Source organism: Balaenoptera musculus, chromosome 15 (assembly GCF_009873245.2).
Source record: "Balaenoptera musculus isolate JJ_BM4_2016_0621 chromosome 15, mBalMus1.pri.v3, whole genome shotgun sequence".
NCBI lineage: Eukaryota > Metazoa > Chordata > Mammalia > Artiodactyla > Balaenopteridae > Balaenoptera > Balaenoptera musculus.
In genome coordinates this window covers 68,025,785-68,053,496 of record NC_045799.1, presented here as the reverse complement: position 1 = coordinate 68,053,496, position 27,712 = coordinate 68,025,785, and the positions used below count along the sequence as shown (strand labels likewise).

General features: G+C 46.2%; 1 protein-coding gene across 2 annotated transcripts in view; it reads right to left on the bottom strand.

Moving 5' to 3' along the window:
• Window positions 1–293: 293 nt before the first annotated feature.
• The window catches only part of PRKCB (protein kinase C beta), a 311,017-nt gene continuing 283,598 nt past the window's right edge, over window positions 294–27,712 (bottom strand). The window contains exons 16-17 of one of the 2 annotated variants that reach the window (XM_036827011.1): window positions 26,558–26,698; window positions 294–941 (exon numbers count right to left, since the gene is read on the bottom strand). In XM_036827011.1, the coding sequence (XP_036682906.1) occupies window positions 789–941; window positions 26,558–26,698 (294 nt within the window). In that variant the 3' untranslated portion in view covers window positions 294–788. Of the gene's footprint in view, window positions 942–4,486; window positions 7,010–26,557; window positions 26,699–27,712 lie in introns of those variants that run through there. The other variant, XM_036827010.1, reaches the window with a different exon arrangement.

Below are 27,712 nucleotides of genomic sequence, written 5' to 3'. Positions count from 1 at the left end.
TGGCAAAATAAGAGGATGCACTGCTTTTAAAGGAGATAGCCATTTTTCAGTTCTGTTGAATTATTTCCACATGGAAATGTAGGCCCAATGCTGCCAGTCTTCTGATTTTTTTTCAAGTGAATCTGAAAGTCTAGAAATTTACATAAAAATTCCATTTTTTAATGTTGACAATGATTTCAATTAAATGAAATTCTGTGCAAGTGAAACGAAGTTCATCTACGCATCAGCCTATGTCTCTCCAGTTTGTAACCTCTGCGCCAGACTCTATTTAAAAGCAGACATGTAAACGAGAGTTTGCATATATTAACTCAGTTTAATCATATCAATTCTTAAACAAAAAATTTCCTCCAAGAGACGATAGTTCACAGTAACTGCAAAGCTTACTCACAATTTAAAAATACCAGTCATGCTTAGCATTCAAGGGGATATTATAGAATAACTGTAAAAACTTTTACCAGGAACATTAGCTTCTGACTTTAAAAATTACAAATGCTGAAGCATTTTGGTATCAGACACAGTAGTTCTGATATCGTCTGTTCATTTGATGAGTTTCTGGAAGTTTGGAAAATTGTACCTCTATAATGGGATAAAGCGCTTACTCTAAACTAAACATTTTCAGATGTAGAAAACAAACTAGCAAGCTACACATACAAAGAAAAGCCCTCTAGGACAAGCTCTCCATGTGTGGAATGCCAGCATATGCACCATGAATCCTGGAAGACTAGAATAGATACATACACCTGCCCTGAAGTCTTATACTCCAGGCTTACAATGGAGTTTGCATTCACCTACACATTAATGACAAACTCTGGGTTAGTATAGGAGAAGCCAGCAAATTCATTTTGGTCCAAGTTCATGATGAAGAGTTTATCAGTAGGCGTGAGTTCCACAGGCTGTCTGGTGAACTCTTTGTCGAAATTGGAGGCGTCTCGCTTGTCTCTCTGCCAAATGGAAAGCAAACACATTAACACAGCATAAGAAGAAGGAAACGTGACCAAGACGTGCCAGTTACTGGGAAGCTGATGACGTCTCATGGGCAGAGTCGGGAGGAGCCCTGTGCTGACAGGGTTTAGCAGCTGCATTGCAATACTATCCCCTAGCTTTCATTTCACATTGTATGTTGGCTTCAGGAGAGAAAACTTGGTGGAAATTTTCTAAGAAAGGAAATGAGACCTTGACTTTCTTTAAGGATTGCCAGAAAGTGAGGTGTGTGTGTGTGTTTTGTTTTCCTTGGCTTTGAGATGAATTGAGTTGGAAACTACGTCTGACCAGGTATGATGTCACAGAATTAGTCATGCAGTAGAGAGTCCAGGAGGAAACGATCCAAGAGCGCCCCCTGTGGCTAGGAGGCTTCTTTCTTTAAAGAGGAGCAGAGCCACACGACCACTCAGCTCCCCAGAAGGCAGAGTGGCAAAATGGGGACATCAGATCACTGCTCAATGAAAGGAACAGATCACTATCCACCCCACATTTCCTGGTGCAAGCTAGGCTTTGAAGGGATGCTCAGAAATCCACCCACAGACTAGAATTTGGGTCTTCAACAGCCAGAGTTTCTTCCAAGGATGTTTACAGCAATGTGTCTAGTCAACAAACTCCTAGTCTGGAAGGGCAGCTTTAAAACATTCTATTCTCCTAGTTAGTCTGGCATTTTCTTTTTTTGGGGGGGGGGTGGGCATCAATCCCAGTTTACTAACTGCAGTTTGGGGCAAGTTTCACCAGGGAATGTCAGAGCGTGGGCTCATAACAAGATCTCACATCTGGATGATGCTCTCACCTCTTCAGGGTCCTTATCAGCCTATGATCTTCCCATCCTTAGCCCCCACCTAGGGGCAAGTAGAGGTCCTCGCCCCTGGTGCTTTGACATATGAGAAAACTGAAGCACAGGAAAGTAAAGTGACTTGCCCAAGATTGCACAGTGGGGTAGTGATTTTTCCCAACCACATCGCTCCTAATTATGCTTCATCTCAGCCTCTCTGACTGGGGGGAAAGCTTGATAGCTGGTTTATTGCAGGACAACCCAGGATAACGTATGGGTTTCACAGGTACCGGGCAGGTTACCTGGCTGAAGCCAGAGTGGTGTCAGATTGTAGAGGGGAGGGTCAGTGAGGATTGACTGATTTGCTAGAATTTGGTCAATGGCCATCCATGCTTTAGGTTTAACCCCTAAAGGGTACTGACTGACAAGGATTTCTCATTACTGGATTCATTTCCCTTTGCAAAATACTTCTCGCAAGAATACCTTCTTTTTGGCTGCTCCCCTGAGACAGGTAAAATGTCCCTAAGAAGTGCCCCAATTACTCTTCTGGTGTATGTGTAGGGGTGTAGGGGTGAGGGGGACATGAAGAATGCACTTCAGTAAGTGTGGCCAGAGGGGAGTGGGCTGAGATGCCGGTGGAGCTGTTTTCTGGACAGTGGACCGTCTCTTACCACCCCCCACCTATCCTGCTTAGTCCTGTCCTGCCTGCTGTCAGCCTGTCCTGTGTTGTCCCAGGCACTGAATGTGTTATTTGCTGTGTTCAGAGAAAAGCTTGAATTCCACACCACCTTTTCCTTTAATATTGCCTGTGCATCCCTCTCTGGACCCCACAAGTCATACTTTAGCATCTTTTTAATTGTCTTCATTGCACTTGCTGCTGTCAGGAACTGTCATGATTATTTATTGCCTCTTTCCAGGAGGGCAAGGTCTTTGTTTGTATATTTCCAGTGCCAAGACTTGGCACATGGCAGGCCTTCCACAATTATTTGTTGAATGAATGAGTCAATGAATGAAGACTTTATGAAAGATGAGCCTCTTTGCTTTCTCCAACTTACAGTTGCCCCCAGGGCTAGAGATCATACTCTACAGCAAAACAATGGAATTTGTTCCTATTGGTCCTACGGGTCTCTCACACGGGTCCCTGTCCATTGTGAGCCCCAATATGGACAGAACTGTGTTAAGTCCCTTCGAGATCTGAGAGCTCCAGGGCTGGGTGTGGGCCCTGGGTATATCTGGGGCTAGAAGCAGGCAGTTGCCTCCTTTCAGGTTCCCCGCCGTGCCCTTCCCTGCCTGTGGGCATCCAGAAGAGGTTCCCTTCCCACCAGCCCCAATATTGAAGGCCCTTCCCCATGTGTTGTTCTGGTGATGACTCATGCTTCCATCGTTCACATGGTCTAAATAGGACTGGCCATTATGGGCAGATCTTCATAGAAAATACCCCTGAATTTTACCCTAGCAGTTGGGAAAGAATGGGCCTCTCTGTTGGGACAATTCCTTTCTGGGTTGATAGTATCTGAAGCCACATGAGAATAGTTTCACTCCAAGGAGGGTTACTGATTCCACTGGCCTCCTATTAATTCCCCAAGAAGGTCACTGTGACCATGGCCCTGTGCTTTCTTAGAAGAGAAGCAGGTTAGTGAGAAGTCCAAGAAATGAAAAGAGGGATTCTAAGATCCTGGTAGACAACGACCCATGGCTGCCCTGGACTGTGTTTCGGTTCCTTTGGATTATCTTATTTAGTTTCTTTTTAAAAACTTCTCCTCTAATTTAAGTTCTTTTGGAAAATATCAGCCTGTCTCATCTAGAAGAACCAGGTGGTGTTGAGCCAGGGGCAGTGTCTCCCTGAGGGCCAGAAAAGGTAATGCCTGCAGGAATCTGAGTGATGAACCCCAAAGGTGAGACTCAGGACTCGGAACCGAGCTCTGAAACCAGTTCCCTCTCTCCATACAAGCATCTCCATACAGGTATCTCTGCTCACATCTTGGTGATTCTGTGAGCTGTTTAAGTATGGAGACTGTGCCTTCGGCCTTCTGGAAGGAAACTCAGCCCAGGTACCCTCTTGCCTCTCTTTCCCCACCATTGCACTATATGATTGTCCCACAAATCTGGGTCAAGAGGGCACTGCTGCATCTCCTCCTTTAGCCTCAAATGTGATCTCCAGAGAGAAAGCAGAGCCCCACAGACTTTTGATGACTTCTTCTTTCTTAAAAGAAGCCTTCCCTGATTAACCCAGAGACTAGTTATCTCTAGATTACATCATGCTTTTAATTACTTGTTTAATGACTGCCTTCTTGGATTGCATCTTCATGGTTCCCCACCATGCTCCTGGCACCCAGAATAGAGCCTGGCACAGAGCCGGTGCTCAATAAATGCTGGTTGGGTGAATGAATGGAGGGTGGAATACATGGACGATCGCAAAAATAAATTCAAAATCTTCCTTCTTGGATACCTTTGCAAAGTATTCCCCTGGGATTATACATGTTGAAAGCTCTGTTTCTCAGTCTCCTCTGCACTTGAAATGTTGATAGAAAAGGCAACTGCAGGAATTCTGACTAATGATCCCTCTCTTTCACAGAAGGCTTCCCTGACCAACCCTCAGCTCGGTGTGTTAGGGGAACAGAGACTTTGGCTCAAGTACCTATTTCTGCAAACTATTAAACTTTTGAAAAATAATGGCAGCAATTTGGAAAATGTAGAGTGCAGTGTGTGTGTGTGTGTGTGTGTGTGTGTATACACACACACACAGAGTATATTCTTTCTATTTATCTCCATCTACCTAGTTCTATCTATCCATCCATCCATCCTACGTTGTTCTCTAAAGTTGTCTGTAATCTTTTATTGATGGGCCAATGTTTCTCCATCGTTTTTAATCTTCCTGAGAGCATATCCAAGGAAAGGCCTGGTGACCCAACAGCCAGGTGAAGGACCTCAAATAACTTGTCTGTTGGTGGGCACAGCTCAGAGATGGTAGTCACAGAGCAGAAAGAGGCCTGCACTGAGAAGCAGGAAACTGGGTTTACAGCCCAGCTGGCTGACATTGGGCAAGTCACTTCCTCCCTCCAGATGCTGGTTTCCCAACAATAAAATGAGGAGGTTCTGCCCCGATTTCCCTCCTTCTCTCGCCACCTGAGCTTGTCAGCCAGGACTTCATGTATGCTTTCCCTGACGTCTAGATTGCTACCACCATGGCGGCAGCAGGGCTGGTCCCAAAGCCCGCAGCAGGGAGACGAGAGCGGGCAGAAAGCAGTGAACAGCAGGGGGCTTTGCCGAAGTGGAGATCAAATCATCGTTTTTTAAAAGATGAGAAGTCTCACTTCAGGGACATCTGTCAAGTTTTTAAAGTTCCCTTGATGGTCTCTTAGAAGCCCTGGCACTTCCAGAAATCACTGGCCTTGTGACAAGAGTTGTCTTTAGGGCTGCCTGAGGACAGTAGGGGACAGGAGGCAGGGATGGAGGACCACCTGCTGTCCTCGTCCGCTTAGACAGAAATGGGATTTCTTCCACCCAAGGGGTTTCCTTGGGCTTCTGGGGGCTCATAAAGCTACTTGCTAGAAAGGTTGAGTGTGAGCTGGGAAGAGTAGCAATTTTGACAAGAAAATCAAGAGCCCCAGCCCGGCTCCTAGCTGGACCCTAAACTTGCCTCTGGTGGGAATGTGGGCCTTGAGCTCTGATATTGCTGGAGGCCCCCCTCGCCAGCTCACCCCACCCCATCACAGGCCCCCAGGAGTCCCTGAATGGTCCACAGTCCCAGCCTCTCTGACCGGCTAAACACTGGGGCCAAGATTAAGTTCTGGGTTTAGTTTTTTTCTGTCGTGAAGCCTCAGGAGGCCCCATTTTGTAGTTTGGTTCCATGTTTTTCAAAGAGAGCCATTTTCCTTGAAATAGTATTTCTTCTTTCTTGTTTTCTTTTTTTTTTTTATTGTATCTCGATGCTAGAAGAAAAATGGCACATAACAGACATCCAGATACGAACATTTCCGCAAACATCTTGCAAAACAACATCAAAGTGAGGAATACGACTGTCTATGCTTTCAAGAAATGGTCTTTCTCAGAGCACTTAATTAGCTTTCCGAAGCCAACAACAGACCTAGACAAATCCCATCCACGCAGGCACGGGTCTGCCAGGCTCCAGGGCCGTCTTCTTGGTAAATCAAAGCAGGTCATTGTGGTTAATAACATTTGGACACGTATTTCAAAGCATGTGTAACAAGAGTAATTTTCTTTTTTTTTGCATTTGAACAACAACAGAAATAAAACCCCAAAGCAAATAAACTTTGAAATGTAATGTAAAACCATGGCCCTTCAGGACCTTGCTAAAGTGACCATGTCTTTTCAGGGAGTGGGTCCAAATGCCCTTTTCAAGTAGTTTGGGGATGAAGGTGATTGGGGACACAGGGAATCAGAGCTTACAGCGTTGAGGTAGCGCCCAAGCTGGTTGGCTTATGACTCCTTGAGGTGCCCTTAGATTGAAACTGTCTCAAAGCACACTCTTGGAGTTTTAAAAGGGCTTAGATAATCTTCTGAACTTTGAGTTTTAAAAAATAACAAATAAAATTTTATTTTTAGCATGTTCTGTTCAAAGCTCCCAGTACCTCCAAACCAGGCAGAATGGAGGAAACTCCCTCTAAGTCAAAGCAACCACCTACTTGGATACAAGCCAAGCTCCAAGTCCAGAAGTGGAAGAATACTGCTAGCATCCGATTATCCACTTGTTTGGCAGGAAAAATCTAGATTGGATGGTTGGGATTGGAAAATGTGTGAAAATGGCAGCGCAGGAAAAAAAGGGAAGAAAGCAGGCATGTTCTGTCCCCACTGGACCTACTTCACTGACATGCTGGGGAAAATAAGTGCTAAAAGGACTTTGATAATGTGCTAATTATGCAGCCACATTTTCAACATGCCATCTGCATAATCCCATCTCACAGAGATGGTCCAAACTACCTGAGGACATTTGGGTCCTGAAACATGGTCACTCTAGTTTCATCAGCAAATAAAACATGGATGCAACTTTGCAATTAAAAAAAAAAAAAATGTCACCACAATAGCCGTTGAGCTTGAACGACAGAAATGCAGGACGGAAATCTACACATCTACTTAGCTCTTGACTTCAGGTTTTAAAAATTCAGAGTTAACAAAGGAAAATCCTTCGAATTCTGATTGGTCAATATTCCTGATGACTTCCTGGTCAGGAGGTGTTAGGACTGGTGGATGGCGGGTGAAAAATCGGTCGAAGTTTTCAGCATTTCGCCCACACTATGAGAGGGGAAGAGAAGAATTTGTGGTGGGTGGGAAAAAAAAAAAACCAACCAAAACAAAACAGAACGAAATAAAACTGGGTGAGGTTTTCTCCAAACCCTTCCCTTTCACTACCTCAGAGAGGTTGTTTTGATGATCAGAAATGAGAGCAACATAAAATGCAAAATTTTCACGACCGTTGATTGGCACATGACGTTGGGCTCCCGACCTTCAGTTCCTGTAGCTCGTGAGCTGCCTCTGGTATCCTTCTGGGCAGTCAGGAGCTGGATGGCAAAGGCATGGGATGGTGGGGCTGGTGGCATGTGGCATGTTCTCCCGACCCCACCCCAAGGAGTCAACCAAGCTCATTTTGAAGGAGATGTGATTAAGGTGCCTGAGATATTTCTTGGGCAGAAGATGCAAAGTAATGACACATTTATACATCACCTTAGAGATCTCAATACTAAGCAGCAGGTCCCTCAAAGCACTGTCCTCTGGCTCTCAGTCATCTCTGGAGATGTTTTCCAGCTCCACAGATACAGGAGTTTGTTACAAACTCCAGTCAATGGAGAAAGAGCTCAAGACCTGGGTTTGGTGCCTGCAATGGCTGGGCAACCACCAGGCGAGATAAGTCACCGACCCTTAATTACAAGGTGCCAGGAGGTAAACTCAGCCATTCTCCCTCCAGGTGCAAACAAAGGGTGTGGGATGAAACCCAACCCAGTGCTTTGGTGAGGCAATCCAGCTCTAGAGGGAAAACCATCGCCATTTCTCACTCATCCTGCTGTCCTTCTCTATGAAAAGGTCCTGGTCTGAGGCAGAGTGATAACGTATGTGTGTGTATGTACATGTGTACACTCATGCGTGAGTGCACGAACATGCACACGCCAGTTCTCATCTAACGAGAAGGGATGAGTCAGTAAATCTGGCCTTCTTTATTCTTCACCAGCAAACCCATTTACATGAAATCTCTGTTTCAGCATCTAAAGGAGGCAACCACAGCCTAATAGCATAGTAGCAGCAGTAGTAATAATAATAATTATGACAGTTAATATTTATTATGCATTTGCTATGTTCTGCGCACCCTGGAATGCTCTTTCCTTGTATTATCTTATTTCATCCTCCCAATGATCCTATGAAGTGGGTATTATTGTCATCCCTATTGTACAGATGAGGAGACTGAGGCCAAGGAGGTGATGTAATTTGTTCAGGGTCCCGCTGCTAATGAACAGGAGAGCTGCCGCGTGAGCCAGGTCTGTCTGATGTCAGAGCCCAAGCTCCCAGCGCCATGTTGCAAGAATGGGCTGGTGACTGACCGCATGGAGTGGGGTAGGGGTTGGGGGCAGGGGGGAGAAGCCAAGGATGGGGATCATGAGGTCTCTGGTTTGAATGACAGAGAACATGCTTATATCAGTCACCAAGACAAAGAATGCAGGAGAATTCAGAAAGATGACTATTTCCGTTTTGGACATGATGACTTTGAGGGGCCACTGAGATTCTCGGGGATGATCTGAGGGAGTCAGAAGTATGGGTTCTGGAGCTCAGGAGAGAGGTCTTGAAAAAGTTTTTTTAAAGGACAGACTATGGAGGGTAGAAAAAAAAGATAATAACAATAGTAATTAAAACCACTGAGCACTTTCTAGACAACTGACATTTGCTAAGTGTGTTGCATACATTAGCTTTTTAATTCACATAACCCACCCTGTGAGGTAGGTATTCGATTGTCATTTGCCAAAGGGAATATTGCCCCTAACACTTAAAGCGGTAAGAAGAGAATCAGGAGAGAGCTGCAGCAGACAAGCTGAGGATGGAGAGGAATCCAAGGAGAGGGCATTGTTACAGCTGAAATATCTCCAAGAGGTCAACCAGGAAAGTTATTGAAAGTGGGCCATGGCATTTGGTAATTGGGAGGAGACTGATGAGAAAATGCAGGGCTGCTGCTGAACTTCAGTCCTTGGAAGAGGGAAGATAAGTTGAAAAGCCAAGCAGTACAAGCTCCTCTTTCAAGCTTACGATCAAGGGAAGCAGAGGTACTGGATATGTGTGCAGGAGACCGAGTTCTCAGAGGGCCTCGGCTCCTGTTCCCTTCCCATTGGGATAGAAGGAAGCCCATGCACCTGCAGACATGGGTTCGAATCCTGCCATCACTGACCGCTAGTTGTGCAACTCCAGCCAAGTCCCTTCAAGTCTCAGTTTCCTTTCTTGTGCCCTGGGGACAATTCGGACTTATATTTAAGCAGCATCACTGGGGCTGTGTCCAAAATAGACCGATGGGTGGACAAGGGGAAAAGGTGGAAAAAGTGAGACCAGTCAGGAGGCTGTTGCATAATCCAGGCAAGAGATGATGGTGACCTGGAGGAAGATGACAGTGGGGGAGATGGGAAGATGCATTTGATTGGGGGGGTCTACTTTGAATTTAGAGTTGACATGATTTGCTGATGGATCGGACGTGGGGTATGAGAGGACTTGTGGTCTGAGTGACTTGGTGAGTGGGGGACACGAGGGGTAAAGCATGTTTGTTGGAAGACATCGAGCGCTTGGTTTCATTCATGATAAATTGGAGAGTCCAGTGGAGGTGCCAAGGGTCAGGCGGGAGTCCCCTCGCTGCGGGGTGGGGACTGAAAAGGAACCAGTGCTAGACTGATGGCAGAGGCAGCGGGGAGGGTAGAAGATGGTTGCGATCATCCAGAGGAGAGAGATGGTGGATGGGGCTGTGGAAAAGAGGCTGGAGCAGAAGGGATGGAGCTGGAAAAAACAAAGAGGTATTTGTGGCAGGGATGCAGGAGTGGGATGGCGTGTTACGAGGCAGCCCGGCGGGTATTTCTGGGTGTTGGGACCTCAGCCAACCAGTGCAGGAGGCCTGTTAGCTGAGACACAGAGAGTCTTCAGGGGCCATTTTTCTTTAAAAACCATCCATTTCCTATCCACACCAGAAGGCTGCTGCCTTGCCGGGGCCTCCCCAGAGGCTGTGATGGGAGACAGAGGACCAGCTTCTGGCAGCTCCGCTGCCTCCTCTCCCATCACTCCCCCCACTGCCTGGAGAACAATGAAATCTTTAAGTGAGATAGCAGAGAGGAGATGCAGGAACAGGGGTTAACCAAGGGGGCACAATACAGCGGGAGCGTGATTTCCTTGCTAATAAGCAGCTTACAGAGGCTGGCAGATCACAGCCTCCCTAAGTGTTTCCGTGTTTTTCAAATGGAGCTGTCACTGCCCATTAGCTTCAGGAGCACTCCCTAGATGGAGACGTCAGCCCTTGGGAGGCACGGCCCTGATCAGCTCTGCGCCTGCTGTGTCCTTGGAGAATGGGCAGCTCAGCGGCTGGGATCTAATTGCAAGCGCAGCGTGGACCACACCTGCTTCTCTGGCTGTCTTGGGTGGATGCTTCAGCCTCACTCCGTGGCGAGAAGAAAACCCAACCCCCTTGTCATCACTGGGGCTCCTGGAACAGGAATGGGGGCCAAAGCCAAGTAGGTTATTTAAAATCACAGGGAACCTCTTCCCGGGTTGGAGAGGGGAGTGAGGATTGTGACTTGTTCCCTTGCGCCCCCGAATTTAAGAGCCAAGACCGTTTGAAAAGCTTATCTGTGAGCCGTCACGTGTGAGCTCTTCTTTTCTTTTTCTTCTCTTCTTTCTAATTTCTGTTTCATTGTGTTAATAACACCTCCAAGTCTAGCTGTCTAATGTGGAGTTGGCTCGGTCACAGCAACCACAGGGATCTTTCAGAGACGCCAGCCTGGATATGTCATTCCCTGCTCTAGTCTGCGATGGCGCCCCACTGCCCAAAGCCACACTCCTCAGCATGGCTTACAGGCTGTTTAGGACTCGGCCCTGGTCACCTGGTCAACAGCCCCTTCGCTGCCCACGGTCCCGCAGCCCAACTCCTCCCACCCCCAGCACACCCGCCAGCTGTCCTGAAATTCTCCCAGTTCCTAGAACCCTCATGCACTCTCACCTCCGAGCCTTAGCACAGGCTGCCTCTTCTGCCAGGAACACTTGCCTCCCACCCTGTTCCCCATCACTGTCTACGTGTCCTCCTCTGTCTCCAGACACTTCCTCCAGGAGCTTTTCCTGGACTCCTGCTCTGTCTATACCCCTGGGTTTATCCCATCAAGATATAGGATGTTCATCAAAGAATTGTTAGAGGGAAAAAAAAATTTTTAAATCAACTCTCGGCCAATAGGGAAAAGAGTTAAATAAATAATGATCCATCTATTTTATGTATTGCCATGCAAAATGCTTTTAAAAATTAACGTAAGATGTAGAAGAATATTAAATAACAGTTATACATAATTAATGACAGTGTATACGATATGTTCCCATTCTATAAATTATAGACAAAAATGTGTATGTACTATCTGCAGGCATATTATATATGTGCTTCTAGAGATTGGGAGAGTTACAGATTGTTTGATTTTTCTATCTTTTACGCTTATTGTGCTTTTAAAAATTTAAATAATAGTCAAGTAGTATTATTTTTGTGTGTAATAAGGACAAAAACTACAAAAGCTACTTTAAATGAGGGAGCTATTACAGTGGAGGAAAGGGGGAAAATGGAAATAAAGGGAATGGGAATATTTAGCCAAATTGCCAAAATCTGCCTGGCGCTGTTTAATGTACTTCATCTTAGTTAAAAACCCTAAGATCTCCCAAATGGCTGCCCTAGTGTGTATTTGGGGATGATGACAAAGGCTAATATTTAGGTTATCTAAATGGGCATCTTCTGTCCATTGGTGTGCTGGGCACCAAAAATATGATGACACACAAGACAGACCCTGTCCTTGCCATCACTGAGCTTATTATAGTCTAGCAGGGGAGACAGATGCACACACAGGCCATGGCATGGTGCCACTTGACAAGTGCTGTCATTGAGTACAGAGGTGAGGAACGTGAGAAGGGCCAGGGAGACTTTCCGAGGAGATGACATCTAAGCTGAGTGGGACCAGAAAGAAAGACACTGCTTCTTTGGAGGAGGGAAAGAAAGAGCCCAGGGAAGAAATGGAGGTGAAAAGAGGTCAGGGACAGAGCAAGATGCTGGAGAAGAGGATAAGCGTCCACCCCATACTTGTCACTGCTTAATCACGTTTGATAACATGAGGCCAATGGCACAGGGGAGGTTCCTGCCCAGCCTCCATCAAGACACCGAACCGAGACTAGGTCACAACGAACCGAACCGAGACTAGGTCACAACGAACCGAACCGAGACTAGGTCACAACGAACCGAGACTAGGTCACAACGAACCGAACCGAGACTAGGTCACAACGAACCGAACCGAGACTAGGTCACAACGAACCGAGACTAGGTCACAACGAACCGAACCGAGACTAGGTCACAACGAACCGAACCGAGACTAGGTCACAACGAACCGAGACTAGGTCACAACGAACCGAACCGAGACTAGGTCACAACGAACCGAGACTAGGTCACAACGAACCGAACCGAGACTAGGTCACAATGAAAAGATACCCAAGCGATATGGTCTGACTAAAAGACAAGGGAGTCTCTCTCTCTCTTTTTAATGTGCAGATTCAGTGAAATTCGGGATCCTTTTCACGCCTATGGTTCTCTGCAGCAGGAGAACGCAGGAGGGACCCACCCAGGGAGAAGCAGCCAGTCGTGTCAGGCACACGCATTTGATCATTTTTAAAAGTTGTCTGTGGACCAAGGTGTTTCTCTGGAGCAGAGTCAGACAGTATTCTGCAGGGTCTGGACTTCGGCAAAGAAGGAAAGATGAAAGCCTCCTTTCCTAATAACGAAGGTCCCTTACAATCAGGAATATTTGATCTCTGTGTCTGTTAAGGAGGAAGCTGGCAAGACAGGGGGTCTTTTGTGCTTGATAGCAAGTTTCATTTTTAAGAAAATTTTCATTTAAAAACAACACGCAATGTTTTGTTTTCTTCCAGATCTCAGGTTAAATGCTACCTCCTCAGAGCAGGCGAGGTGATCCTCTGGACACCTCCAAGTAAAGCAGATTCACCCTTTCTCCTCTTGTTATTCTCTCCCAGAGCCATCTGTTCGTTTCTTCCACAGGAAGTAAAATACGTGAATATCCCAATCTACAATTACATGTTTATTTCTTTGCGTATCTGTATTGTCTATATTCCCATCTAGACTGTAAGCTCTATGAGAGCTGAAGCCACATCTGATTTGCCCACCCCTGAATTTCCAGGTCCCAGTACAGAGTAGGCACTCAATGTTGTCAAAGGGATGAATAGTAGCATATATTAAGTGCTTATTATTAGCCAGATACTGTATAAGTGCTTTATAAGCATGATCTCATTTAATCCAACAGTTCTATGAAGTCTGCTATACAATGAGGAATAGATTTAGAGCTTAAGTAACTGGCTAGGATTTGATCCAAGATCTGACAACTGATCCATTTATGCAGAAACAAATAACTTGTTCACAAGCACCAAGAAAAAGAAACAACAAAACCCTTTGTAATTCCACCACCCCAGTACCTTTACTATGTTAACATTTTGGTCTGTGTCCTGGATGGCTGGATGAATTGACGGATGGATGTTTTTTACTCTAAAAAATGTAGACTCATCACTTTATTGTTTAGCCTGCTTTTAAAAACACTACGTGAAATATACTCTCAACTTTTTCCCATGTCAACAAAGTATCATATTGTTCTTATCTATTCTTCACCATTTATCCTAAACCTATGTTGCTGGCTTCAAATAAACTGCCCTCAAATAGTAATTAAACCTTTTACTTGCTTATGTTTTTATAGCTTTGATTCTCACAAGTTTGTAAGATAGGCAGGAAAAGGATTATCTCCACTTAACAGAAAATGTGAAAAGTTAACAATCTGGTCAGGGCCATACAAGGTAAAGGAGGAGAACCACGATTCAGAGCCTGCTTGGCTTGATTCCAAAGACCACGGGGCATCAGGGACATCTCACTGCCTTACAGACTGTATCCGATCACGTGGCATGGACTTAAAAGCTGACCTGGGTACCAATCTCAGCACCATCAATCCCCAGACAGATAATTTGTAAGCAGGTTAGCTAAATTCCCTAAGCCAGGTTTTCTGTTATGTCAAATGGATCTATCTTGCAGGATGCGGTGAGGCTGATTTGACAAAATGCACATAAAATCTCTGACATGGTAGCTGGTAGCTGCTGTTGAGTGCTGACTTACCCAGTCCTGCCCAATGAGCTAATCTGATGGGCGTGGCTGTACCCTGGCAACTGAGGGATCCTACAGGCCCTGCCACACCCCACCCAACCTATCCTGGCGAGGTAGAAGGTAGATGGGCCCCTGGGCTGGACAGCTGGAGTTTGTCCAGCAGAGTAAACTGGAGCTTTGTTTTCCCTAGACATTCCAAGGACAAAGCTGGTGGCCGGGGCGGAGCTCTGCCAGAGTAAAGAGATAAGACAACCACATCTATCACCTCCCCAGCTGCCCAACTGCACATACACAGGAAGGCTTCTCGGGGGTCAAAAAAGGAGAGGACGCCACCCCGTAATAGGTGCTGTCAAACCTCCCACAGGCCTCTGCGCTGGAATCCATCTTGGCAAAAAACATGTGCACACATATTGGGGAGGGCCCTAGGACAGGTCAGGTGTGGAAAACAAGTGAGATAATTGGCCAAAGGTAAGCAAAGACCCGGAAGAACTGCCCTATATAAATGATTTAACCACCTCTTCACCGTACTTCTCCTCATTAGGGAGGACACCCACACCCTTTCTCTCAGGGTGTGTATTTCTGCCTTGCTTCTGTCTTAACTAAACAAGCTGTTTTTCTGTGTGCTCTCCCACATGTTATGCTGTGTCTCTGATAATAAACTTTGTACCTGTTCTTACAGTGTTTGCCTCTTTGAGAAATTCATTTTTCAAACAGGGCAAGAGCTAGGGCAACTTTGCTTCTAGCCTCTAGCCCCTGGCGGACTAGCGGCTAGGATTTCTGGTTTTCACCCAGGCTACCCAGGTCTGATTCCTGGGCAGGGAACTGAGATCTCTCTTCAAGACTGCTCACTGCTGTCTGTCTCTCTGAGATCACAAGCATATTATCATTAACAAGTTATAGGCACTTAAAACACGAAATCTTTCCCACCAAGGCTGGCAGGATATGTGGGAAGCCACAGGGTGAAGCCAGGCCCTAGGGCTCCTGGTTAGAGGAAGTGAGGAAAACGTGGGCCCAGGCACAAAAGGGACACCTCCCCTCTCCCGTCCAAGCCTCACTCCCTTGGAAAGACATTTCGAGCAGTTTCACACACCACCTCTGAGTTGCTGTTTTTCATACCCTAATTGGAGGGCATTTTGTGATTGCTTTTAAGAAACTGCACTTGTAAATAAACAAAAAATACACTTTTGTTCTTTCCCTCTCCGGGTCACGGGCGTGTCTTGATCCCCCAAGTTCAATTGTCATCAGAAGTCTTCATGCAGTATCTCTGCCGGGAGTGGTTATGGAGACAGGAGGAAAATCAGTCAGCTCAGTGCCATAAAAACAAGGGAGAAGAGGGGCCTGAAAAGGAGGGAGAGACTCTGAGCTTATCCTACAGGTATACTCGCACATATAGGAAACTAGGAAGCTACTGAAAGAATGAAGTAGATTTAGACGTGCTGATAAAAAACAATGATATCACTTACGCGGAATCTAAAAACAATGATACAAATGAGCTTATTTACAAAACAGAAACAGACTCACAGACTTGGAGAAGGAACTTACGGCTACCAGCGGGGTGGGGGGCGGGGATAGTCAGGGAGTTTGGGATAGACATGTACACACTGCTATATTTAAAATGGATAACTAACGAGGACCTACTGTAGAGCACAGGGAACTCTGCTCAATGTTATGTAACAACCTAAGTGGGAGAAGAATTTGAAAAAGAATAGATACGTGTATATGTATAAATGAATCATTTTGCTGTACACCTGAAACTAACACAGCATTGTTAATCAACTATACTCCAATCTAAAAGTTAAAAAAAAATAAAAAACAACCTCCAAGATGGAAGGGAGGAGTAGAGCCAGGCATGGGAATTGAACACGAGCACTAACATCCTTGTGTGTAATGCGGAGGACTTCTGTGCTTGCACACAGCGTCTCCAGAAGGTCACCCAAGGAAGCCGGTCGCAGTGGGTGGCTCTGGGAAGGACAGCCAAGGAGCCTACTTAGGGGTCTATGGGGAGGTACTTAATTTCACTGCATAGCTTTTGATGCTGCTGGAAGTTTTTACTTTTTCAGATTTTTTCTTAAGGAAGGAAGATCAAAGTGCCCAATTTGATGAGGTCAAGAAAGATAAGTCCACCACGAGAGCAGACAATTTTGAGGTCATTGCTGACTCAAGGAGAGAAATTTCAATAGAATGGTGGCGGCAGAAGCCACATTGCACTGAACTGTAGAAAGAATGGAAGGTAATGAGGTGGAGAGAGCAAGAACGCCTTCCAAAGTTTGTCTGTATGAGAAGATAGGGCAGTAGCCCTAGTGGTAGGATGGAGGGATCCAGGTTTGAGGCAAGGGATTTTTAAGACGAGAGACTTAGCATGTTTCTGTGTCGAGGAGAATGAATCAGAATTGAGTCAGAGTGGATATCTGCTGGGCTTGCAGGCACAGTGGCTTTATTTTTCTTGGAGGACCCACTCCTTCCCCTCTGCAAGATGTCCACTTTAGACAGGGGCAGACCCAGGCCTGGCCGATCAGAACATTCCATCCCCCCCACCCCCAGGCCCAGTGATTGCTTTAGAGATGACCATATGACCCGATATCTTCCGACAAGATTGAGTTCCAGGCTGCTGGGAAGTTTAGGAAAAGGAAGCTCTTTTTTTTCGGCAGAAATTGAGAAAATAATGGGACGTAGTAAGTCTGGAGTAGCTATGTGCCCCAGAAAGCCTTCAGGGAATGAAGAATGAAATCAACAGACAGGAAAGCAATCCCAGGGAGACAGAGAAGTGGATGGCTTTTGATATTGTTGAGACCCTGGATCCAGCCACAGCTAAATACTTGAAAAAAATTTAGTCATTACGTCAGTTTGAATTGGGTTCCTATTTGCAACCATAGGAGCTTTGATTAATATAGAGAGAAGCTGTAGGCACAGACTGGCCAGAGCAGACGTGCAAAGGACATGGGAGAAGGGGGGGTTCAGAGCAGAAGGGGAAAGTCTTCACGGGGGGCGGGGGGAGGCACCTGTTTGCTGACACACAGAGGGAAAGAGGTCAAAGAGGTCAAGATGACTATGCAGGAGCAGGAAAGCCACCCACCCATGGGCACCCATGGGCCTCAATTTCCCCCCGACTTAGGAGGTGGGGCTATCAGTTGAGACCAAGGGGACTGGAACTTTAGTAGGGGCACCTTCAGAAAACAGAAGCTTTGGGGACTTGCCCAGGGGACTCAGAGAGGGATTGACGGGGCAGGCTTAAGAGCCCCGCTGAGATTGGAGAGCCTGCGATTGCGGACGCTCATCTTTACTCAGCTGCTGAATAGCAAGGCTGGTGGTTTTTTTGTTTTGTTTTGTTTTTTGGCCATGCCGCATGGTTTGTGGGATCTTAGTTCCCTGACCAGGGATTAAACCCGAGCCACAGCAGTGAAAGTGCTGAGTCCTAACCACTGGACCGCCAGGGAAGTCCCAAGGCTGGTGTTTGAATCCTGGCTCTGTTGACTCTCTGTCCACATTCCTGCTGCTTGACCCAGTCTCCCTGGATCCATGTGTTCATCTCCTGAAGTTCTCCCAACCTTTGGTCAACAGCTTTCTGGGGCACTGTGATAAGAATTACAACCTGGGCAGGGTTGACGGCAGAATCTAAGGAGCTAGATTTCATGGACATTCATTCAACGGAGCCCATCCCCCAGGAAAGTACTTAAACATGGGACTGGACCAAGAGCAGTTCAAATCCCACATCTGTGCAGCTGAGTTTGGGAGATGAGAGAAGAAACATCATGGAGGCAAGAGTATGGGCTTCGACGGGAAAGAAATAGGACTTCAAATTAAATTGGCTGTGTGACCACGGGCAAGTTACTTAACCTCTCTGAGCCTGTTTCCTTACCTGTACAGGGGAGCTAATAATACCATCTATTTCCTGGGGTTGTTGTGCAGATGACATGAGATCAATAAATTAGATAGAGTGCTCTGCTTTCTAGTAAAATTGAATAATTTCATAGAACATGCCTGACCCATTTTATTGTTACTGTTGTAAATAGTGTTATTAATAAAGTCCTTCATGCATTAAATGGAGGGCGAGTTTTCTTGTCCTGGTTCTGTCATATTCCCTGTGCAAGTCACTTGGGGAAATCTCTGGGCCTCTGCTTCCTCATCTATAGAATGGAGGGGTTGAATTCCACTTCTAAGGTATCTTTCAATTCTTGACCTCTGTCACATTTCAGTGGTTACGGCCAGACATATCCTAACAGTTTCATGCTCTCTCTCAGCATGTGGCCTTCCCGCCTACCATTTCAATCAAACCATTGGCCCCTCTGCCAAGGGACAGCTCAAAGTCACGCACCTGGCAAATGATTTAGGAACCTCACTTGGCCCAGGAACCTGTCAATTTAAACCATCTTTCAAAGGGAGCCTGGCTGAATCCACAGTTTAAGTAGGTTCTCCATGGATGGATGGAAAGGGAGATAAACAGATACACAAACTCCAGGCTACATGTCCTAAACAACCCTTGGCTATTTGTTAGTATATGGATGTAGCCTAATATTTTGATTATGATCTCTGCAAACTCCACACTCTGGATAACCACGAGAACAAACAGAACTGGGTGGGAAAACGTCTACTTCTTAACAAGCCTGCCTTGAGTGCCTCATTTCAGATGCTGCCATGCCCTGCTTCCAGGGGTTATTCAATGTCTGCTGTCTTTGCCAGCCTCGAAATCAAAGCCTTAAGGAACAAGTGAGATTTGCATCTTTTAAAAATCCTGCCAGTGAATTGTAAAAGGTGTGAATATGCTACATGTTTGTTGCAATATTTTAAAATAAATTTTAATTCATTTGAACTGTAAGAATACTTAGTCTTTTTCTATCATGTAACAGACACCATTAGATGCTGTTATCATGGTTCTCTCCCATCAGTACTATCACAAACCTTATTAAAAGGGGCTCCAGGTGCTTCTAAAAATCTTTCCAAGATACTGAGCAGGTGAAATCCACGGTTCAAGTCCTGGCTTGGCCACCTACAAGCTGCTGGACCTTGAGCAGATGTCCTAACCTTTCCAAGTTTCATGCCCTCATCTGCAACACAGTGACAATGACACTTACCTCATAGGGTTGTGAGAATTAAATGAGGTAATGCCTGGAAGGCACTTAAAACAGTGCCTGGCACAGACAAGAGCTCAATATTTTTTCCATGTATTTGAACAGTACAGGTTTTATGAGAAGTATTTTAAATCCCAATATTCAAAAAAATATTATCCTCTGAGCATTTGGTACTTTGGGGGAGCTAGATTCTATTCTTAAATAAATCATGTTAAGTAAAAGTTAGCTCCCTTTCTTGAGCCTTGAATTTTGAGTTTTAATAGCAAACATACAAAGGTTATGCTTTGTGGCTTCAATTCAGAAATGTCAGCACATCAAACACACGTTCAGACACACACACAGAGACACTTACTCATACAGTGTAAAGGGCAATTGGGTTTGGAGGAGAATTGTCACATGAACAGAATTGCAGCTCATTAAAGCAGTACTTGAAGCTTTTGACCTCAGCTACATAAACAATGTTTTCAGATGACAGAATTACCAAGAAACCAAGTCCTGTGGGCAGTTCGGCATTTAGACACCCAGAGGATGCGAGTGATGGTATGTAATCCAGTAACCTACGCAGTATTTTGGAAAGGATATTAAATGAAAGGCTGAATAAAGTAGAATGGGGAGAAGGGGCTCTGTTTTTTTAGTTTGCAAGATTCCAAGACTTTCCAGATGTGCAGATGCCTCAAAATTCTATGGGGCTTTATGTAAAGTGATGAGAACAGAGAATAGGTAACCAGAGCAGAAATGATTGGCATCAGCCTATCATATGGTTGGGGCTGGAGTCTGTGAGCCTGACACCAAGGCTGGAAGGGAAGGAAGGAGGGGTGAGCCCGCTCATTATGTCTAGACAGTGTCAGATGGCCGCCCTCGATGAAAGGATGTAGGGAAAGAGATGTTTCTTAATGACTATGTCCCGTCCAACTGTACTCAACCCCTGCCCAGAGTGAAATGACGATCAGATGATCATGTCTTAGGACAAGAATAGAGCCACGCTTACTAGTGGGCAGGCTTCTGTACACACACCCTAGCACTGCAGGCTCCGTGGACTGTAATGAAACAGGGCATCCTTGTCGCCTTGTTACTTTTCTCTCACTCTTCAATTTGCTGCATCTATGCTGCCCGTTGGGTGAGTTGATCCAAGGGCTGCCTCCATGGGGTAACTGGAGCCTTGAGCCCAAGGTCTGTGTCCCTACCTCATTTTCAGGGTGAGCCCTGCGTTAGGTGTCATGGACACCACTGGACGTCACCGAGGCAATTCATAATGATATACGAACGCCATCGAAATCTCAATCAGGCGTTTTGATTTAAACACCTTATGCTAGCCTACCGTGCACTGTGACATTATAGCACCACATACCACAAATTCTCCCATAAGACATGCTCACCCGCGGTGCGGCCTCAACACACCCTCCACGACAGCACAGCCACATTCCAAGCTGATCACCAGACAGCACCTCCCACTTGCATTAGTGCGAGAGTCTCATAACCCATCTCCTGATTTCACCCCTCCCCCCCCATAACAGTCAGATCAAGATACTGCTCTGCCCATCTTAGCTGGAGTAAAAGCCGCAGATCCTCAATGGCCTGTACCCTCTGCCCCTCCCGCAGCCTCTCTGATCTCATCTCCTTTTACTCTCTCCCTTGCCAGCTCAGCTCAGCCACCTGGACTCTCTGCTCTTCCCTGAACGTGCCAGACCAGCTCCTGCCCCAGGACCTTTGCACCTGTTACTACCACCAAAACCACTCTCTCCCCCAGATATACACATGGCTCCCTCCCTCCCCCACCTTCTTCCCATCTTTGCTGAAATGTCACTTTCTCAGTGAGGCTTTCCAACGACCCTATTTAAAACTGACGTCTCTGTGACCCTGCTCTCCCAATCCCCATCCTTCCATAATGCTTAGCAACTTCTGACATAGTCACGGATTTCTATGTTCATTATTTGCCCACTCCCTCTAGAATACACAGAGATTTTTATTTTTATTGCTGTGTCTCTAGGGCCTAGAACAGCACCTAACATCAATAAACACCTGCTGAATGGATGACCCATAACGTCCCCACTAGAGGACAGAACCAGAACGTGCTGCTTCTCAACCCACCACACGCCCAGCCACATACTCCGCCCCTCCACCACAAACCAGCACCTCCCATTCGCCGCACACTGACCTACAGCACCCTGCCACGCGTCCCAAGCCACATTCTAAGCACGTTCTGTACTAACACATAGAGACCCCTTCAGCACAGCCCTCACCGTGCCACACGGCACACTGACTACAGCAGGATCCACCAGTCAACTCACTGGCTGGTGGGACCCCACAGAATCATGGTGTAGCCCCTGCTGCACCGTGGTCCAGCAGCATCCTCTCACCTGGGATCATGGTAGAAATGCAGCATCTCAGGCCCTACCCCAGACTGGTTGGATCAGAATCCACAGTTTAATCAGACGCCCAAGAGACTCTGTATGCACATTAAAGCTTAAGAAGCTCCGCTAGGCTGCATCATGGCACCTGTAGCATTGGCTGGGCAATGACAGACTGCGGAAGTCACAGCCCCCTGCATCCAAAGTCCAACAATTCATGCATTGCATCATCAGATCCTTCATCACACAACCAAACGATGCCATGACAGATACAAGTCAGCACCCAAATTATAGCCCTTTATAAAAAGGGTAGCTTACACAACAACCAATTTATTTGAGACACACTGCTGTACATGAGAAAAACACCCTGTGCTCTAATATATATCCCTAAAGAATCCAGTATGTTCCTCAGCCCAGTGATTGCAGCAGCCTATTTGACAGCCTTTCATTTAATCACTCATTTATTCAGTAAAAATGATTAAGCACATGTTATGTGCTCAACCTTATGCTAAGCACTGGGATCCAACCCTGAAAAAGACAGTCGCAATCTTTTAGTCTCGTCAAAAAGACAGACCTTACACTGAACAAGTCATTACGACAAAGTGTGATGAGTTTGTTGATGGGACACTAGCAGATGATCCCTACTGAGGAATCGACAAGAGCCTCCCTGCGTGGGTGACGGTCTACCGATTTGATGAGGAGGAAGGAGGGAGGCACCAGGAGGATGGGGGATGGAGGGAGCACGGGAAGGCTTTGGGGTTTCCAGGTGGCTGGCTCCACATGGGGAAAGCCAGGAAGGGAAGGGAAGGCACTGCATGTTTGAGGAACTGAACGACACTCAGAAATGCCAGTTCTTGTAGTAAGGAGTCTGGGGAGGCAGCAGAGACTGGACCTGGGGAGGTCCTTAGCCATATATGATAAGGAACAATAGACACTATCCCGGGGCTGGCAGAGAGCCATCAGGGGGGTTTTAAGCAAGAGAGTGACACGATCAGATGCATGTTAAAAAAAATTACTCTTGTACCCGAAACAATACACCAGGCTAATGTGTTTCAGTAGTTTCCAATGCTACTCTGCGAAGAGCTCTTGCCACAATAAAAGAGAACGACTTTAAAAATCTATTTAAAATTATTTTAATGAACGTCCAATAATAGCACCCTTCACTGATGTTTGAATATAATCCTCTGTTATTGCCCCATGTTTTTTCTTTCTCTTGCTGCACTCTATTTAATAGCATGCATGAATCAGGAACACTGACAGATACATGCATGCCTTTTAATATCCCGCGAGGCACATGGAACTCTGCACACACTCACTGCGGGCCTTTCAGAAGGTGTGGGGAAGGGGAAATGTGAAATCCTTGGCGGGGGGGAGGGGCTCTAAGGCTGGCAACTGTTGTGTGAAAGGCATATGCCCAGATTGAATCAGATGAGTGGGTGGTGTATTCATTATTATGTTTATTTCTAATTCACCCGAAGAAAATCAAGGGCAGTGCCTCTTCCCCTTAGAGCTGGTTGTAGAACATCTTGAAGTCTATAGCCCAGTCCAGTCACTGTACTTTGAAAGTCATTGTTAAACCCGCATGAGGCATTTCAAGACATTGGCTGGCTGGAAACCATATCCAATATAGAACAGTTGAAGGATCCTGTTGATCATCACTAACTATTGTAATCTTTTTGTGTCATCAATGATAAGAACAGCTAATTTTTCCTGAGCACCTTCTCTGAGCCAGGTTAAATATTCAAAGTATTTAACCAGTCAAAATGGGCTCTGGTTGCCAGTAACCAGTCCTAACTGGCTAAACTTCAACCTGACTTTGAGTGATCACTATCCGAGAGGTTATAAACTGACAGCCACATAGGGTTCATGGGTGTGTTTTATTTGACCTGATTTGTGTTTCATTTTTAAAACTTTGTTGCTGACATATTTATAAAAGTAGTGAGATTTCATATGAAAAGCCCAATGAGGATGGAGCAACGCAGAGCCTCCATCCCTACACGACCAATCTGGCTAGCCCAGTGCCCGGCTCACAGAAGGTTCTCAGGAGACGGTAGCTGTTATTATCATGGATAATATAAAAGAATGCAATAATTAGTAATGAGCCACAGGATCCTCCAACTGGTCCGCTGGAGACGAACACCCGCAGAGCCCTTGAGGACCACCAGCTCCCCTGTCTGCCCCTCTCCCCACCACTCCCACCTCCCTCACTGACATTACCTGCCTGGCCTCTGTAGCCACCTGTTCCTGGAAGGTACCACCCCTCACTCAGACTGTGTGAGAACCAGTGTCTTCCTCTTAAACAGGTTTCTCTCCTTGCCACATTCCTTTGGCCTCTGTCTAGCTTCCCTGCCTGAGCTTTTGACCACGAACACCACAGCAGTGATTCCCAGCCTGGAGTGTTTATCAGATTCACCCGGAGAGCCCCACCCCCAGGGTTTCTGATTCAGGAGGTCTGGGGCAGGGCCTGAGAATTTCATTCCTAAAGTTCCCAGGTGATACTGCTGGTCTGGGGACCACACTTTGCAAAACCACTGCTCTACACGTAAAGAATGAACCTCAAATGTCAGTGGCTCAGTGCCGGTGGGGATGGGGGCATGTGCATCTTTCCTCTGGCCAAGTGAAGAGAGATTGGTCCACATCTTGAGGCCTCATGAAGAGCCCCACAAAACCCAAATGGGTTATGTGTGCCACCTCCAAGTTCCCAGTTTCTGAATGGAGAATGCACTCTTCTCTTCCAGATTGCTTTTTGATCTTTTTTGATATAACAGAAGTGATGATACTGCCTATGACATGCAGGTGTACACATGGACATTATCTCAGGGATTAGTGCCAGCAGGACTAACACTGTTCTGCCCCCCAGAGACTCTGCACCCAACACAATGACCAACATGTGCCAAGCCGCTAACAAAACCCATCAACCATCCCAGAGCGCCTACTGTGTACCGGGCACGTACTGAGTGCTTTATGCATTATAAGCCTCCTCTGATGGAGAAACTGTTATCATTGCTGTACTACAGATGATGCAGCAGAAGAGCAGAGAGGGGAAACGGCTCGTCCAAGTTGTCCAGATGCAGAATAATCAAGAGATGGGGGCTTCCCTGGTGGCGCAGTGGTTGAGAGTCTGCCTGCTGAAGCAGGGGACATGGGTTCGAGCCCTGGTCCGGGAAGATCCCACATGCCACGGAGCAACTAAGCCCGTGAGCCACAACTACTGAGCCTGCGCGTCTGGAGCCTGTGCTCCGCAACGAGAGAGGCCGCGATAGTGAGAGGCCCGCGCACCGCGATGAAGAGTGGCCCCTGCTCACCGCAACTAGAGAAAGCCCTGGCACAGAAACGAAGACCCACCACAGCCAAAAATAAATAAATTTTAAAAAATTAATAAAAAAAAACACCAACATGAACCTTCAAAAAAAAAAAAAGATCCTGCAACATTAAAGCCTTAAAAAAATTAAAAAAGCGATGGTTTGTTGGACCCACTGTATTCACTGAGGGTCAGACACTATTAGGAATATTGTGCTCAATCCTGTGTCTGTATTTTAAGATGGATGTTGATTACCTGGAGGACAAGAGGCACCCGGAGGTGATGTCACACGGGACATGCTTGCAGGTGGAGGAGGGGCGTGTTTAGCCTGGAAATCGCAGGATTCAGGAGTATAAGGATGTGCTACAGAGAAAGAGGCTCTGGTTGATAGAGCAGGACCCAGTGATGGCAACGCTGGGGAGGCTGATTTGATATCAGTATACATGTTGGCAACAATGAGAAGGACCACAGTGTGGAACTGGCTGCCTCTAAAAGGACCCTGTATCTGAACACCAGGAAGTGTCCAGAGAGAAACAGGATTCATCAGGGATGCTGTGATTCTAACCATTTGGGATGTGCAGGACTGGCGAGATGACAGAAGCAGCTGGGAGGCTTTCTTAAACTACGTGTCCTATGCCCCGGGCATCCTGGTATGCCTCTAATGGAGTCAGACGCTCTGAATCCTCGCTTCCTCACACACTGGCTGAGTGACCTTGGACAGAGCACTTAACCCCTCTGTGCTTCCATTTCCTCTTCCGTTACATGGAAGCACCTGCATAATAGGTTGTCTTGAGGATTTAATCAGATGCTATGTGTGAAGTGTTTAATATGGCCAGATAAGTGGCCAAGAAATTAATAATAATGATATCAAAACAAGCACCATTATCACTGTCATTTTCTTCATCTTAATATCTGAGACCCTCACAATTTCAGGTTTCGATGACAATGTTTATGGTCACTTTTCAGCCTCAGTCGGTAGTTTTACAACCCATAATAAAGTTACCAGGTCTCCGCTGTACTTAATCTAACAAAGAAATATCCTCCCAGTAGAACCCCGATTAATTCAGGTGCAAACTCCTCCTCCCTGCCGAGTCTTCGGGGATGGAAGCACTACCGTGTGCACACAACTGCAGGAAATGTGAGCCCTTTACTATTCTATTCTAACAGTTCTCTGAGAGCTATCTCTATGCCCAGAGCCTCCAGGAGGGCTACCAGCACGTCACTCATTCTGGTTCGCCTTGGGTGGGAGCTGGCTGGTGGCTCTGTCTTCTTTACTGACTCAGATGGAGTGTATATTTCAGAATTAAATTTAAATACTGTTGAGATACACAGCATGACCTTTTCAACGTCAGTATGAAGAGAAAATGACACAGTCGAACCAAGGAAAGAACGAGGGCAAAATTAGATTCTTTATCCCTGTCCAAAAATGGATCTGAACTCTGCCCACCCAAGAACCGTTCCCCAAAAGCTGCCAGCTCGGACAGTTACAAGAATTAAAAAGAGAAAACAAAAACTCGATGTCCATGGTCTTTCCCACGTTTATCGAGGCCGTGTGGATGGAAATCTCCTTGTTTGTACCCACTGCCTTTGAGTATAAATGTGAGCACGCATAGATCGAGGTCCACCCCTCGGAGGACACCGGGGGCACACGCATCGGAGGGAGAAAGAGCGCGTTATGACGCGGAACCCCACAACCAGAGAGAACGGTTTACTTACAGCTTTCGGCTTATACGGGGGTTGAATCTCTTTGCGTTCAAGCTTCTCCCAGTCAATATACCGGAAAAACGCGTGCTCTTTGATGTCACGTTCACCTTCAGGTCCACAACCCAGACGTTTGCCCGGGTGTTTCGTCATCAGCTTCAAGAGAAAGAGAAACATGGAATTTAATGAATTTCAGAAGAGGAAACGTGGGACTCTCAGAAATGATCACTCCTATGAATCAGGGGAGACAGCGCAAGGAAGAGTCCCAAATAATCTTTATTTTTTGCTTTTCATCCGAGCAGTAATTTCCTAGCCAGGTCTGTCTAATAGGAGGACCCGACAGCAGTGTCTGTTGTTCCCCGTCCCAGAACAAGATCCCTGATGGTTAATCAAACCTCAGCCTGAATGTGGCCCTGAACTTCAAGTTAGAAATGTCACATGATTGGGGCTTCCTTGGAGGCGCAGTGGTTGAGAATCTGCCTGCCAATGCAGGGGACACGGGTTTGAGCCCTGGTCTGGGAAGATCCCACATGCCGCGGAGCAACTAGGCCCGTGAGCCACAACTACTGAGCCTGGACGTCTGGAGCCTGTGCTCCGCAACAAGAAAGGCTGCGATAGTGAGAGGCCTGTGCATCGCGATGAAGAGTGGCCCCCGCTTGCCGCAGCTAGAGAAAGCCCTCGCACAGAAACGAAGACCCAACACAGCCATAAATAAATAAATAATTAATTAAAAACTTAAAAAAAAAAAAGAGACATGTCACTTGATTCATTTTGATTTACGAATGAGGTTTATGCAGTTACTGATGCATTTAATGAGAACAGTTTCAATATCTTCAAATTCCCCTCCTGCCACCACGAGGAAACTGTGGAGTTTGACCAAAGCAAAGGGCACGTTCATTCAGATAATATTTGCATTTCTCAGTAAAGCACTTGTGAAAATGACAAGTCAGAAGAAAAAATATTAGTCAAATGGACCCAAGTTTCAAGTAATTACTTTCCAAAAGCTCATTAAATAGTCAAAACCTAGCCCAGCTCATTTCTCTTGTATCACACATTACAGTAAACTCCGCTGAGGTTTCTTTGGTGTCCCATTTAAATTACTTAATTATCAAAACCCTCCATCTTTGGGTCTCTGAGCCAGTGCTAAATAACAAGATGAATAGATGCTCT